At 34.5% G+C, this 12981-nt stretch overlaps 1 protein-coding gene across 1 annotated transcript in view; it reads left to right on the top strand.

Moving 5' to 3' along the window:
* Nucleotides 1-12981, top strand: part of LOC114334666 (pleckstrin homology domain-containing family F member 2) — a 75162-nt gene that overhangs the window by 46949 nt on the left and 15232 nt on the right. The window contains exon 7 of the mRNA XM_050645317.1: nucleotides 9688-9767. Within this exon, the coding sequence (XP_050501274.1) occupies nucleotides 9688-9767 (80 nt within the window). The remainder of the gene's footprint in view (nucleotides 1-9687; nucleotides 9768-12981) is intronic.

Raw genomic sequence — 12981 nt, forward strand, 5'->3', positions numbered from 1 at the left:
AACTTGACAGACTGGCACAACATAACAGTGTTATACTGGTATGGGTTCCAGGTCATCGGGGCATATACTGCAATGAAAGAGCTGATGCACTTGCCAAGAGAGCATCAGCTACAAAATACCTGGGTCCAGAGCCGGCCGTGGGAGTGCCAAAAAGCACCGTCCGCGAACGAAAAAAGCCTGGATCCGAGGCCAACATAACTCGCACTGGGAGAGTGTACCCGGTCAAACACATGGCAAGATGTATATCGGACGGACATGTGCTAGTAGGGTGAGTTACTGCTGAAAACAAGCAGGAATCAGCTCAGAGTCATAACAGATTTCCTCACTGGACATGCGACAGTTAAGGGTCACCTGCATACAATGGGGCTGTTTCATGGAGATTTGAGCTGCAGACTCTGTAACAGAGAACCTGAAACAGTCAACCATATTTTGCATGACTGTGAGGCATTGAATCGGAGGCGGCAAACACTTTTCGGAGACATCGAAGTGACTCCAAATATACAGGGTGTCCAGAAACTCTACCGACAAACGAAGACAGGAGATTCCTCAGATAATTTTAAGATGTTTTAACCCAATTCACCTAGTCCGAAAATGCTTCCTAAGGGAGCTAGAGCTCTTTGAAGATGGCGTTTTGTAATTAGTTTTTCTTAAATAACTCCAGAACGCTTCTATTGAGAAAAACGAAAATTGGTACACATATTTATCTTCCAGAGATAAATCGACTCAGTACCGGTCATAGGCGTCCGTTTTGGGTAGGGCAACAGTTATTTTATCGCATAACTTTTTTATCTTTTATTTTTAGGCATTTTTGACTCTGGATTATTAAGTTGTGAGGTATTTTACAACTAAAATGTACTCTTGTTTTAGGTCGATAGGATACACTGTTTTCTAGAAAAATCGATTTAAAAATTTTTCTTTTTTGAATTTCCAAAAAAAAAAATAAAAAAAAACTATTTAGAAATCCGAAAACTGGTATGTTTATTTATATTTCAGAGATAAATCGATTTCATTAATTGCAAATTTCTAGTACGGGTTATATGCGTCCGTTTTGGGTAGGTCAACGGTTATTTTATTGCATATAGCAATATTTTTAATATTTTTTGTCTTTGATTTTTAAGCATTTTTGAGTCGAGATTATTAAGTTATGAGATATTCTAGTACTAAAAGTCTCTCTTGCTTTAAGTTGATAAAATACACCTTTTTTTGAAAATTTTTTTCAATTTTTATTCAAATTCAAAAAACGAAAAATTTTCAAATCGATTTTTCTAGAAAACCGTGTGTTCTGCCGACTTAAACCAAGAGTACCTTTTAGTACTAGAATACCTCATAATTTAATAATCTAGTGTCAAAAATGCTTAAAAGTTAAAGACAAAAAAGTTATGTGATAAAATAACCGTTGCCCTATCCAAAAGGGACGTCTATGATCGGTACTAGAAATTGGTAATAGATGGAATCGATTTATCACTGGAAGATAAATATACGTACCGATTTTCGTTTTTCTAAATTGAAGCGTTCTGGAGGTATTTAAGAAAAACTAATTACAAGACGCCATCTTCAAAGAGCTCTAGCTCCCTTAGGAAGCCTTTTCGGATTAGGTGAATTGAGCTAAATAGTCTTAAAATTATCTGAAGAATCTCCTGTCTTCGTTTGTCGGTAGAGTTTCTGGACACCCTGTATATGGCACCCACCCACTAGACCTGTACAAGCTGGTACAGGGTTCCAGAATTCTGGAATGGGTTTCATAAACGAATGGAAGATGTACAATAAGCCAAGTGGCTGCAGTACAACCGGTTCACAACAGACGACTTCCAGGGAAAAAACGGCATGGGCATCTAACGAGTTAACTTTGAAGTCAGAATGTGTAATCTACTTTTTTACATAATTTGATAAAAAAAGAAATAGAGTAATGTGAAGGAAGGTTACCGGATAATTCTGTTAACTTTGTAATTCCTTTGTATTTCTTAACTAATATTAATATTTACAACAATTTCCTTATATTCTAGAGGATTTACTTATTAAAATGAAATCTGTTCGGTAAGTCCAGGGATTTGAATCTATTAAGTGTCCTCACTTCATTATTTGTCCAGTAGACTTACTGCACTAGAGTTAGAATGAACTTCCAATTGCTTTAGAGTTTAGATAACCAGCACTACACTCTTTTATTTCTTCGCGCACAAAGCTTCAGAAAGATCACGAAATAAGACTTCATCGTCTACTTAATAAGACGTATTAACAATCTGCCTAAAAACTTTCGGTTAAAATTTTTGCAGGATTTCAAGATTAGATTCGTTGCACGTCCCCACCCGGTGGAAATTTTATTAAAATTGTGGTTCTCCTAAGTAAGTCGTGTATCAAGATGAATACCGAAGTACTTTGCGCTATCGGAAAGTGGTTCTTCTTCTTTGTGTGCATCATTGTTTTCAAGCTTTGGCTTGCTTCATGTTACCAAGCTGCTGGAATGCTTCTTGGTCGGTAGCTATATGAAACAATTCCTCAACTCTGCTATCTGCGCATTGTGTAAGGTTACGTAGTCGGGGCAGTTGTTTTCTTCCGACCCAGCGTTTTTTTTCTTGCCGTGAATGATCAACCGGAGTAAGCTATATTTAGGTTCCCGAAGTTTTGGACCTTTCTCATTTTAATGGTGTTGATTAATTCTTGCTCTTTGCGCATGGTTTCTAGTACACGTTCGTTGGATTTGTTCTGTCATAAAGCAAAGCGGTCCAGCACTTAGCACTCTTGGTCCAGGAACCGAAGCTTTTCACCTCGCAATTTTTACAGAATGGATCGATTTGCTTGAAAATTTGAGAATAAGTAGTGGATAGTCCAAGGATCAAAATCTATATCATGCCGAAAGGCGCTTTTACCATGGGGGTGGTTTCCACCCCATCTCGGGGGTGGAAATTTTTTATTATATTTTGATCGTAAAAGTTGATAAAAACATTCATTCTTAGCAAAAAATGTTCTATACATTTTTTAAATAAAATTAATAGTTTTCGGTTTATTCGCTATCGAAAGTGTTAGATCAATGGTTTTCGATAATATACTCATTTACGATTCACTCAATTTTTGCCGTAGAAAAAAAAATTTTAAACCAAGTTCTTGGGAATTAAATAACCTACAATTTCGTATTTAAACATTATTTCGTATCTCTGGTGCTAATCTTTCTATTCTGAAGAAAATGGCATTTTTTACAAAACTACAAAAATTCGTCATTCGCTTTTAACTCCTGTTTTTTTAAAACTAATCATTCTAAGCCAGTCAAACTTCTAGAATCTATTAATAATACATAAATAAAGAAGAATGAATAATGCCAATGACTAAAAACACCGCTAACTTACATTGTTATGCTTCCAATTGGATTTCTCCTTTTTTTTTCAAAAAAATATATTGATTTTTAACCGTACCTTTTTTATTTTTTATCTTTGGTAAAAGTTTGGTAAAAACAATTTTGTAGATTTTCACAAGATCTATAAGCCTATTAATATTAAATCTTTTTAAAATCCTCAGTCGCAAAAAGAGGTGACATTGAAAGGGTTGGTAAATGTGGTTTTTGCATGCTATTACAGTTTTAATTGTCAATAGCTCACTCAATTTTTGCCATAGAAAAATTTTTTGCAAACCAGGTTCTTGGGAATTAAATAAGCTACAATTTCATATTTTAACATTTTTTCATATCTCTGATGCTAATCTTTCCATTCTAAAGATAAGGCCATTTTTTTTTAAACTAATCATTCTAAGTCTGTCACACTTCTAGAACCTATTAATAATACATAAGTAAAGAAGACCAAATAAGGCCAATGACTAATTTTAATTAGGGTGGTGATTAGGAGGTTGCTTCCGATCACTTTTTAGCTGAAAAAATAGGAACTGACATTCTTTTCATTATAAGTCACTTAATTTTTAAGCTAGAGACTTTTTTTATTTCTGAAGATAGATATTTTTAAATACTTTAAATTAGTTTCAACAAGTTATCCTCGAAAAATTAAAAACATTGATTTTTTCGATATAAAACTAACACTTTCGATAGCGAATAAATCGAAACATATTAATTTTATCAAAAAACCAACTTTTGCGGTCAAAATATAATAAAAAACTTCCACCCCCGAGATGGGGTGGCAACCACCCCTATGGTAAAAGCGCCTTTCGGCATCATATAGATTTTGATTCTTGGACTATCCACTACTTATTCTCAAATTTTCAAGCAAATCGATCCATTCTGTAAAAATTACGAGGTTTTGTCCTATTTTAAACTTCATTACTTGGACTATCTTAGACGTATGTTCAACGAGGTACTTCTATTACATAATACAGAAAACCAGTTAGTGAAACTTAGCGTACCATTTCTATTCTAGTCGAATTCTCGTCGCTCTCAACTCTGCAGTCAATCCCGCTGACTAGATATCTGAAGGCCGCGTCTCACCATCAAATAATTTGATCAAACAGTTTGAGCAAACTCCGGAAGTACGTCAAAGTGACGTCACAATTGCAGTTTTTTGAAATTCTAAAAATCTGTGCTCTCACTATCAGTCTAGTTTGATCAAATTTTTTGTATTGAGTTGTCTAACTTGTTTTTACTTTATTTAAAATTAAAATTTTTCATTATTATCCATAATGAACACTCAGGATGTGACGTCACTAACTGTCACTTTCAGTTTGCTCAACCCAGTTTGATCAAATTATTTTATGGTGGGACGCGGCCTTAAAGTGTTTCACTTGCTCAAAGTTTTGGTATCTAGTTTTAGTACCGAGTCTTTAAATCAATTTTTCTGACCACCATACATTTCATTTTCTTTGCGATGATGTTTAAGCCCTTTTCATTGCATTTATTGTTCACTGCGTTCAACAGAGTTTAAAAATCTTCTAGATTGTTAGCGCTGTTGAGGAAGCCTGCAATGACAGAAACAGCTGTCCAGCGATTGTGCATTCCTCTGAATTGAAAGCAAGCAAAACCATCTCTTACTTTTCTATCTTTACTCAGATTGAGTACTAGGAAATTTCTTTCTGTACTTTTTCTAGACGAATGAAAACGGAATGTGACTGCATATAGTAGAGTCCTTTTTGTTTTCTATATTCGTCGTCTGCTGTCTTATAAATTGTAAAAGTCGCAGATTAAGGATGTACCAGAAAGAACTGTCAACAAGAAAAGTTTCAGATTTAAATAACTACATATTTATTATTTTAATTTTTATTAAGTATAATGATGAATTCTGCAGCTGAGACTTTTCAGTTTGATCTTCGAGATTATCTGCGTAGCTGACGGTATTAATAATTTCACCACCGAGTTTTATACCTAGCACTATGATATTTTAACATTCTTTCAAACACTGATACAGAATAGGCATTAAACAATGGCAGTGACATAGTACATAATGCCACGCTTAATTGAAGCTTTAGCTAAAACCGCCTGATTCATCTTAATGCAAGCGGTCTGATTATTGTAAAAATTTTTAAGCAAACTGATACGTGTCCAACCAACTAAATTTATTAAGTATTAGCATGCAAAAAAGCGCTTCCCGAGTACTCATACCGGTTCAGATACCAAACTGCTTATCACCAGCAATCCTCTTACCATGTTGGTACATACGACAATGCAATATTTTCGCTACACTATTTTAATAAGTCAATAGACGCCACATTCTTTAGCGGTAGTTTTTTTTTTGAATGGTTACAAAAATTAATTCCAACTAGTTATCTGGTAATTTACCGCTGCTGTTTATCTTGTTAAAGAACGATATGATAGTCGCAACATTCTTGTTATCTAATAGTTGTAATAGTTCTTGTAGGTATCTCGTCAGAACCAGAAGCAATCCTTCCTTTCGCTTGGTTGATGGTATTTTGCACTTCTGAGACTCGGTGGGCCCCGTTTCTGTTATGTATTTTTCCCATTCGATATAGCGCTCCTTAGTATTACTTTAAATTCTACCACTAGAGTCTTGCAAGGTGTATGGTCTGTAAATTCTTCTTTTACCCATTAATTCCTTAAAAGTTTTTATTGAAAATGGAAGCTGTCGCATTGTGGTTCCAAATGCCGGTCATAAACGTTTAAAAGCGTATATTGTTCAGACACTTCCGAGTTCCTTTCGTACTTAAGGGTTTTTGGCATCGCTGATCACGAATCTTACATTATTTTTTTTTTTTTTTTTAACAAAATGGCCTGTCCAACGGGGCGGGAAGAAATTGAAAATATTAATCAAAACGCAAAATTGTTTGTCAAATTTGGTAGTTTAAAGTCGCTGATTACAAATCTAACAGTATCTGTTTTGAAAACCAAAATGGTGGATCCAATATGCCCGAAAGAAATTCGGAAATTTTATTTTAAACGCATATTTTTTTGAAATTCTATATTATAAGGGACTTTTGGAATTGCTGATTACCATTACATTTTCTTTTTGAAGTACAATATTCAGAACCTATTACTTATGTACAATCGCCCATACATACGCAACAATCGCCAGAATCATGCAATATGCGTCATTTCACACTTTTGTATTCAAACAACTGCCAGCAATGCAAAGGCAGTTAAAAGGCAGCTAAACTAATGTGATTCTGTTTTTTTGAGTGTACATTTTGAGATTAATAAAGATAAATCGCAGAATTATGTACATTTTGAATATATTTTTACGAAATTTTGATTATTTCAAGTATATGTTTACCGGCCAAAATAATGTCGTACATGTCTCATTTGTCCCGGAGTTATGAATAAGAGTAGATTCGGTCTGATCCTTATACCTGCGTATTACGACTCTACTATAGTATGAGAAAACAACTGCAAACATGAAAATCCCTAATAGTCCAAGTAATGAAGCTTAAAATAGGACTAAACCTCGCAATTTTTGCAGAATAGATCGATTTGCTTGAAAATTTGAGAATAAGTAGTAGATAGTCCAAGGATCAAAAACTATATGAGGCCGAAATGCGCTTTTACCATGGGGGTGGTTGCCACCCCATCTCGTGGGTGGAAATTGTTTATTTTATTTTGACCGCAAAAGTTGGTAAAAACATTCATTCTAAGCAAAAAATATTCTATACATTTTTTTGATAAAATTAATAGTTTTCGATTTATTCGCTCTCGAAAGTATTAGTTTTATATCGAAAAAATAAATGGTTTTAACCAGTTTTCTGCTAATAACTCAAAAAGTTTTCGTTTTATCAAAATAACTTTGCTTAACAAAAATGTTACTTTTGAAAAAATAAACAAAACAGTTTTTTTTATTTTCTTTAAGACCAATAGTAATCGAGCTATACTTAATTATATATTAGCTCTTCTTCGTCAAATGCTAAATATTGTAGTTTTAAACTCAAAAGACGGGAAAACTGCATTTTTCGAGGATAACTTGTTCAAACTAATTGAAAGTATTTAAAAATATATATCTACAGAAATAAAAAATTAAGTGACTTAATTAGAAAAAAATGTCAGTCCCTATTTTTTTCAGCGAAAAAGTGATCGGAAACTTCCCCTACTTACCACCCTAATTAAAATTAGTCATTGACCTTATTTGGTCTTCTATATCTATGTATTATTAATAGCTTCTACAGGTTTGACCGGCTTATAATGATTAGTTTAAAAAAAATGGAGTTAAAAGCGAATAACGAATTTTGTAGTTTGGTAAAAAATGCCCTTTTTTTTCAGAATAGAAAGATTAGCATCAGAGATACGAAAAAATATTTAAATATAAAATTGTAGCTTATTTAATTCCCAAGAACGGGGTTAGCAAACATTTTTCTATGGCAAAACTTGAGTGAGCTATTGACAATTAAAACTTGTAATAACATGCAAAACCACCTTTACCAACCCTTTTACAGTCACCTTTTTTTGTGACTGAGGATTTTAAAAGGATTTAATATTAATAGCCTTATAGATCTTGTAGAAACCTACAAAATTCTTTTTTACCAAACTTTCTAGGATTAAAAATAAAAAAGTTATGGTTAAAAAATCAAAATATTTTTTTGAAAAAAAAAAGGAGAAATCCAATTGGAAGCATAATAATGTAAGTTAGCAGTGTTTTTAGTCATTGGTCTTATTCATACTTCTTTATTTATGTATTACTAATAGATTCCAGAAGTTTGCCTGGAGAATGATTAGTTTTTAAAAAACTGGAGTTAAAAGCGAATAACGAATTTTTGTAGTTTGGTAAAAAATGCCATTTTCTTTAGAATAGAAAGATTAGCATCAGAGATACGAAAAATATTAATTTTATCAAAAAAAGTGTGGAACATTTTTTGCTTAAAATGAATGTTTTTATCAACTTTTGCGGTCAAAATATAATAAAAAATTACCACCCATATGGTTAAAGCGCCTTTAGGCATCATATAGATTTTGATGTTTGGACTATCCACTACTTATTGTCAAATTTTCAAGCGAATCGATCCATTCTGTAAAAATTGCGAGGTGAAAATCTTCAGTTCCTAGCCTATAAATAGGGACTTTTTATTTTACCTCATGACTACGTTTTCAGCATTTGAAACCACTGTGTGTCGTGTCGTTGCTCCAGCTTTTTAATTTCTAGACAGGACTCTTATAGCCATCGGCCTTTCCTAATTTAATTCTTTTTCGGATTTCCCTATTTAGTTCACTGTATTTTTCTTATTTTTTGAATTTGTACTGTCTTCGAACGTTCATTGGTCTAAAATATCTTGTATTATTCAGTCATTTTTAAGTGTTCGTTGTCTTAGAAGATTTTCTCTAGCTGTAGTGATTATTGTCGTTTTCATTTGTTCCCAAAAATCGTTTATAGGGCTTTTCATTCACAGTAATTTGTTTCGAGCTTCTGTCATATGTCGTGGAATCCGTGTATATTGATATTATACACAGATTATACAACATATGACAGCAGCTCCAAACAAATGACAATCGATGAAAAGCCCTATTTTGTTAGTATAGTTCAGTCTAATTTCGTGCAACCTATTGTTAAATTTCTTAAGAGACCTTACCTAAAGTTCATGAGTTCTGAAGTGCATTTCAGATTTTGTCAGAATTTGTTTTAAAACGTAAGAAATCTTTAGATCTCCCTGCTCTTTGAATTTTGTCTTGCTGGTAAATTACATTAAATAAAATTAAAATAAATTGAAATAAAATAAAGGGAACGAAAAGAAATAAAATAAATGAAACTAAATATAAAATAAATTAAATTAAAAACCGTCTCTCCGTGACGATCAGAAAGAAATAAACGATCAGAAAGCTATGCTTCCCCTCCTGGTCACTGCTGAGTGCCATATCCCGTTTTTTTTCTAGGGGGTAGCCCTCCACGGGGGTAACTCTAGAGCTTCTGATGGCTTCTAGAGTTAAATCTTTCAGGTATCTTGCAATTGGCGCATCTTATAGGATATACATATAACATTGGTTTGCAGCTTTATTAAATGCGGCTTCATTGTTTGGCGTATATTTATTTGCCAAAGTTTTCTCTTTTATTAATTTTTTGTTTAATTGCCTCAGGGCAGAACCGCTTGTTTGGTTTATTATTTTCCGGTGTAATGGATTACCTTAATAAATTAGATTAACAATACTTAATTTGAAAAAAGTAAAAACAGAGAAAAATATTTGTATTTGAATAGAATTCAATAATAGTATTTGAAGAAAATGGAATTCCTAGTAGGGAAGATATATTCGATGTTTATGAAATTTCAGTCTATACAAAATCTAGTATGTATTGTAGTGCTGATAAAAATCAACAATTGTTTACGTTGTAGGTACAAATGCGGAATCTTCTGGAGAAGATGACTCAGATGATGATGAGGGTGAAATGAATAAACCTGAAGCTCACGACCTGGTATGCATACTTTTTAATTTGTTTTTAATATACGTCATACAAAATCATCATGCAATATCGTGTTTATTTTGAAACCTGCGTGACGAAACTTCAACATAATTAGCGCTTTTAATTATGTAATATTATTAATAATGAGTAAATTGCATAATTAGTGATTTCTATGTCTGTATTTGTACTATACCCCTGGTCAAAAAAATCGGGGCACTTGAATTTTGTATCATCATCATTCTCTTTGCCTTATCCCTATGCGGGGTCGGCTTCCCTAATTGCATTTCTCCACACAATTCTGTCTTGGGTCATATCAATGTTAATCCCCTTTACCAACATGTCCTGCCTTATCGCCTCCCCCCAGGTCTTCTTTGGTCTTCCTCTCCTACTCCTTCCAGGAATCTGCACTTCAGCTATTCTTCGTATTGGGTGATTAACGTCTCGACGTTGAACATGACCGAACCATCTTAACCTATGCTCTCTCATTTTGGCATCAATTGGTGCCACACCTAGACTTCCCCTAATATACTCATTTCTAATTTTATCCTTCTTTGTCACTCCACTCATCCATCTAAGCATTCTCATTTCCGCCACATGCATTCGTTGTTCCTCTTTCTTTTTCACTGCCCAACATTCAGTTCCGTACATCATAGCCGGTCTTATGGCTGTTTTATAGAATTTTCCCTTCAGCTTCATTGGAATTTTTCTGTCACACAACACACCACTCGCTTCTTTCCACTTCATCCATCCAGCCCTAATTCTACTGCATGCATCTCCATCTATTTCTCCATTACTCTGTAATACCGATCCTAGGTACTTAAAACTATTGCTTTTCACAATCATTTCACCATCCAAAGATACCATTTTATTTGTAGTAGCTCCATCTTTAAATGAACATTCCAAATACTCTGTTTTTGTCCTACTAAGTTTTAAACCTTTTTCCTCCAGAGCTTGTCTCCACTGTTCCAGTTTTTGTTCTAAGTCTCTTTCACTATTTCCTACTAACACGACATCATCAGCATACATTAAGCACCATGGAATGTTACCCTGTAGTTTCGCTGTTATCTGGTCCAAAACTAATGAGAATAAATACGGACTAAGCACAGAGCCTTGGTGCAATCCTACTTTCACATGAAATTTATCAGTCTCTCCCACACCTGTCCTAACACTAGTCGTTACTCCCTCATACATATCCCTCACAATCTTTACATATTCACCAGGGACTCCTTTCTTATTGAGTGCCCACCACAGAATCTCTCGAGGAACTCTATCATATGCTTTCTCAAGATCAATGAATACCATATGAGCGTTTGTTTCTTTACTCCTGTATTTTTCCATCAACTGCCTTATAATGAAAATTGCATCTGTTGTTGATCTACCCTGCATAAAGCCAAATTGATTCTCGGATATTTCGGTCTCTTCACGTATCCGTCTGTCAATTACTCTTTCCCATATTTTCATGGTGTGGCTAAGCAGTTTTATAGCCCTGTAGTTTGTACATTGTTGTATATCTCCCTTGTTTTTGTAAACAGGTACCAGTATACTGCTTCTCCATTCGTCTGGCATTTGTCCGACTTCCATAATTCTATTAAATAGACCTGCTAGCCACCTTGTTCCTGTCTCTCCCAATGCTCTCCATACTTCCCCAGGAATATCATCTGGTCCTACCGCTTTTCCTTTCTTTATTTTTTGAAGCGCTTGAGCCACTTCCTCGTTGGTTATTTTGGTGACCATTGCTGCTACTGTCTCCGTTGACTCTACAGGCTGTCTGTCAAATTCTTCATTTAATAAGCTGTCAAAGTACTTTCTCCATCTCTTTTTGACTTCCCTTTCGTGAACTAGTATTTTATTATTTTCATCTCGGATACATCTAATCTGATTAAAATCTTTTGCTTTCCTTGCTCTCTGTTTGGCTATTTTATATATCTTCGTTTCGCCTTCCCTGGTATCAAGTTGATCATATAGGTTTGAACACGCTTCTGCTTTGGCTTTTGCTACTGCTACTTTCACTTCCTTTTTCGCCACCATATAGTTTTGAAGATCTGTGTCGGATCTGGTTTCTTGCCACTTTTTATATAATTTTCTCTTCTCTTTTATTTTTCCTTGTACTTCGTTTGACCACCACCAAGTCTCTTTATCCTCAAACTTTTTTCCTGACGTTTTCCCAAGTATTTCAATAGCAGTCTCTCTAATACTAATGGCCATTTTTCTCCAAATTGTATTAGGGCTTCCTTTCATGTTCCAACATATTTTTTCTACTATTCTTCTCCTGAATAGACCTTCTTTCTCATCTTTCAGCAGCCACCATTTGATTTTTTGTGGTCCTCTCCGATATTTTTGTTTAGTTTCGCTTTTTACTTCGATGTCCAGAACAAGCAGCTTATGTTGTTGGCTTACTGTCTCACTCACTATTACCTTGCAGTCCTTGCATTCACGTATGTCTTCTTTCCTTATCATGAAGTAGTCTATTTGGGATTTATGTTGTCCACTTTTGTAGGTAATAAGTTGAGTTTCTCTCTTTTTAAAGAATGTGTTAACAATCGCCATATCCAATGCTGTTGCTAATTCAAGCATGTCATCTCCAGCTTCATTTCTAGTTCCAAAGCCTAATCCCCCATGTATTGTTTCATATCCTGTCTTGGTTTGGCCCACATGTGCATTGAAATCACCTCCTATTATAACTTTCTCCTCTGCTGGAATATCACTCAGTACGTCTCCTAATTGATCATAGAAAGCTCTTCTTTCATTCTCACCCAGACCTGTTTGGGGAGCATACACACAAACAACATTCAATACCTCTTTATCAATTACAAATTTCACTGACATCATTCTATCACTCGTTCTTACAACTTCTACTACGTTACCTTTCATTTCACTATCAGCAATTATACCAACTCCATTTCTAGTGTTACTACTCCCTACATACCACAATTTGTATCCTTCACCTAGTTCTTTCGCCCTTTGTCCTTTCCACCTAGTTTCTTGAATACAAGCAATTTGAACTCTTCTTCGTTTGAGCGCATCCACTAACTCCAGACTCTTACCTGTAAGACTACCAAGATTCCAAGACCCTATCCTGATTTTTCTAACCTGCAATGGTGTTCCCCCTGAGATAGTCCTCACCCGGAGATCCGAACGGAGGCTCATTTTACTTCCGGAACATTTTACCTCAGGAGATGCCATCATTTCAGTATAAGTTTTTACTGCGTTTGGAGAAGGTCTTTTC

The sequence above is a fragment of the Diabrotica virgifera genome, chromosome 3 (genome assembly GCF_917563875.1).
Source record: "Diabrotica virgifera virgifera chromosome 3, PGI_DIABVI_V3a".
NCBI classification, from domain to species: Eukaryota; Metazoa; Arthropoda; class Insecta; order Coleoptera; family Chrysomelidae; genus Diabrotica; species Diabrotica virgifera.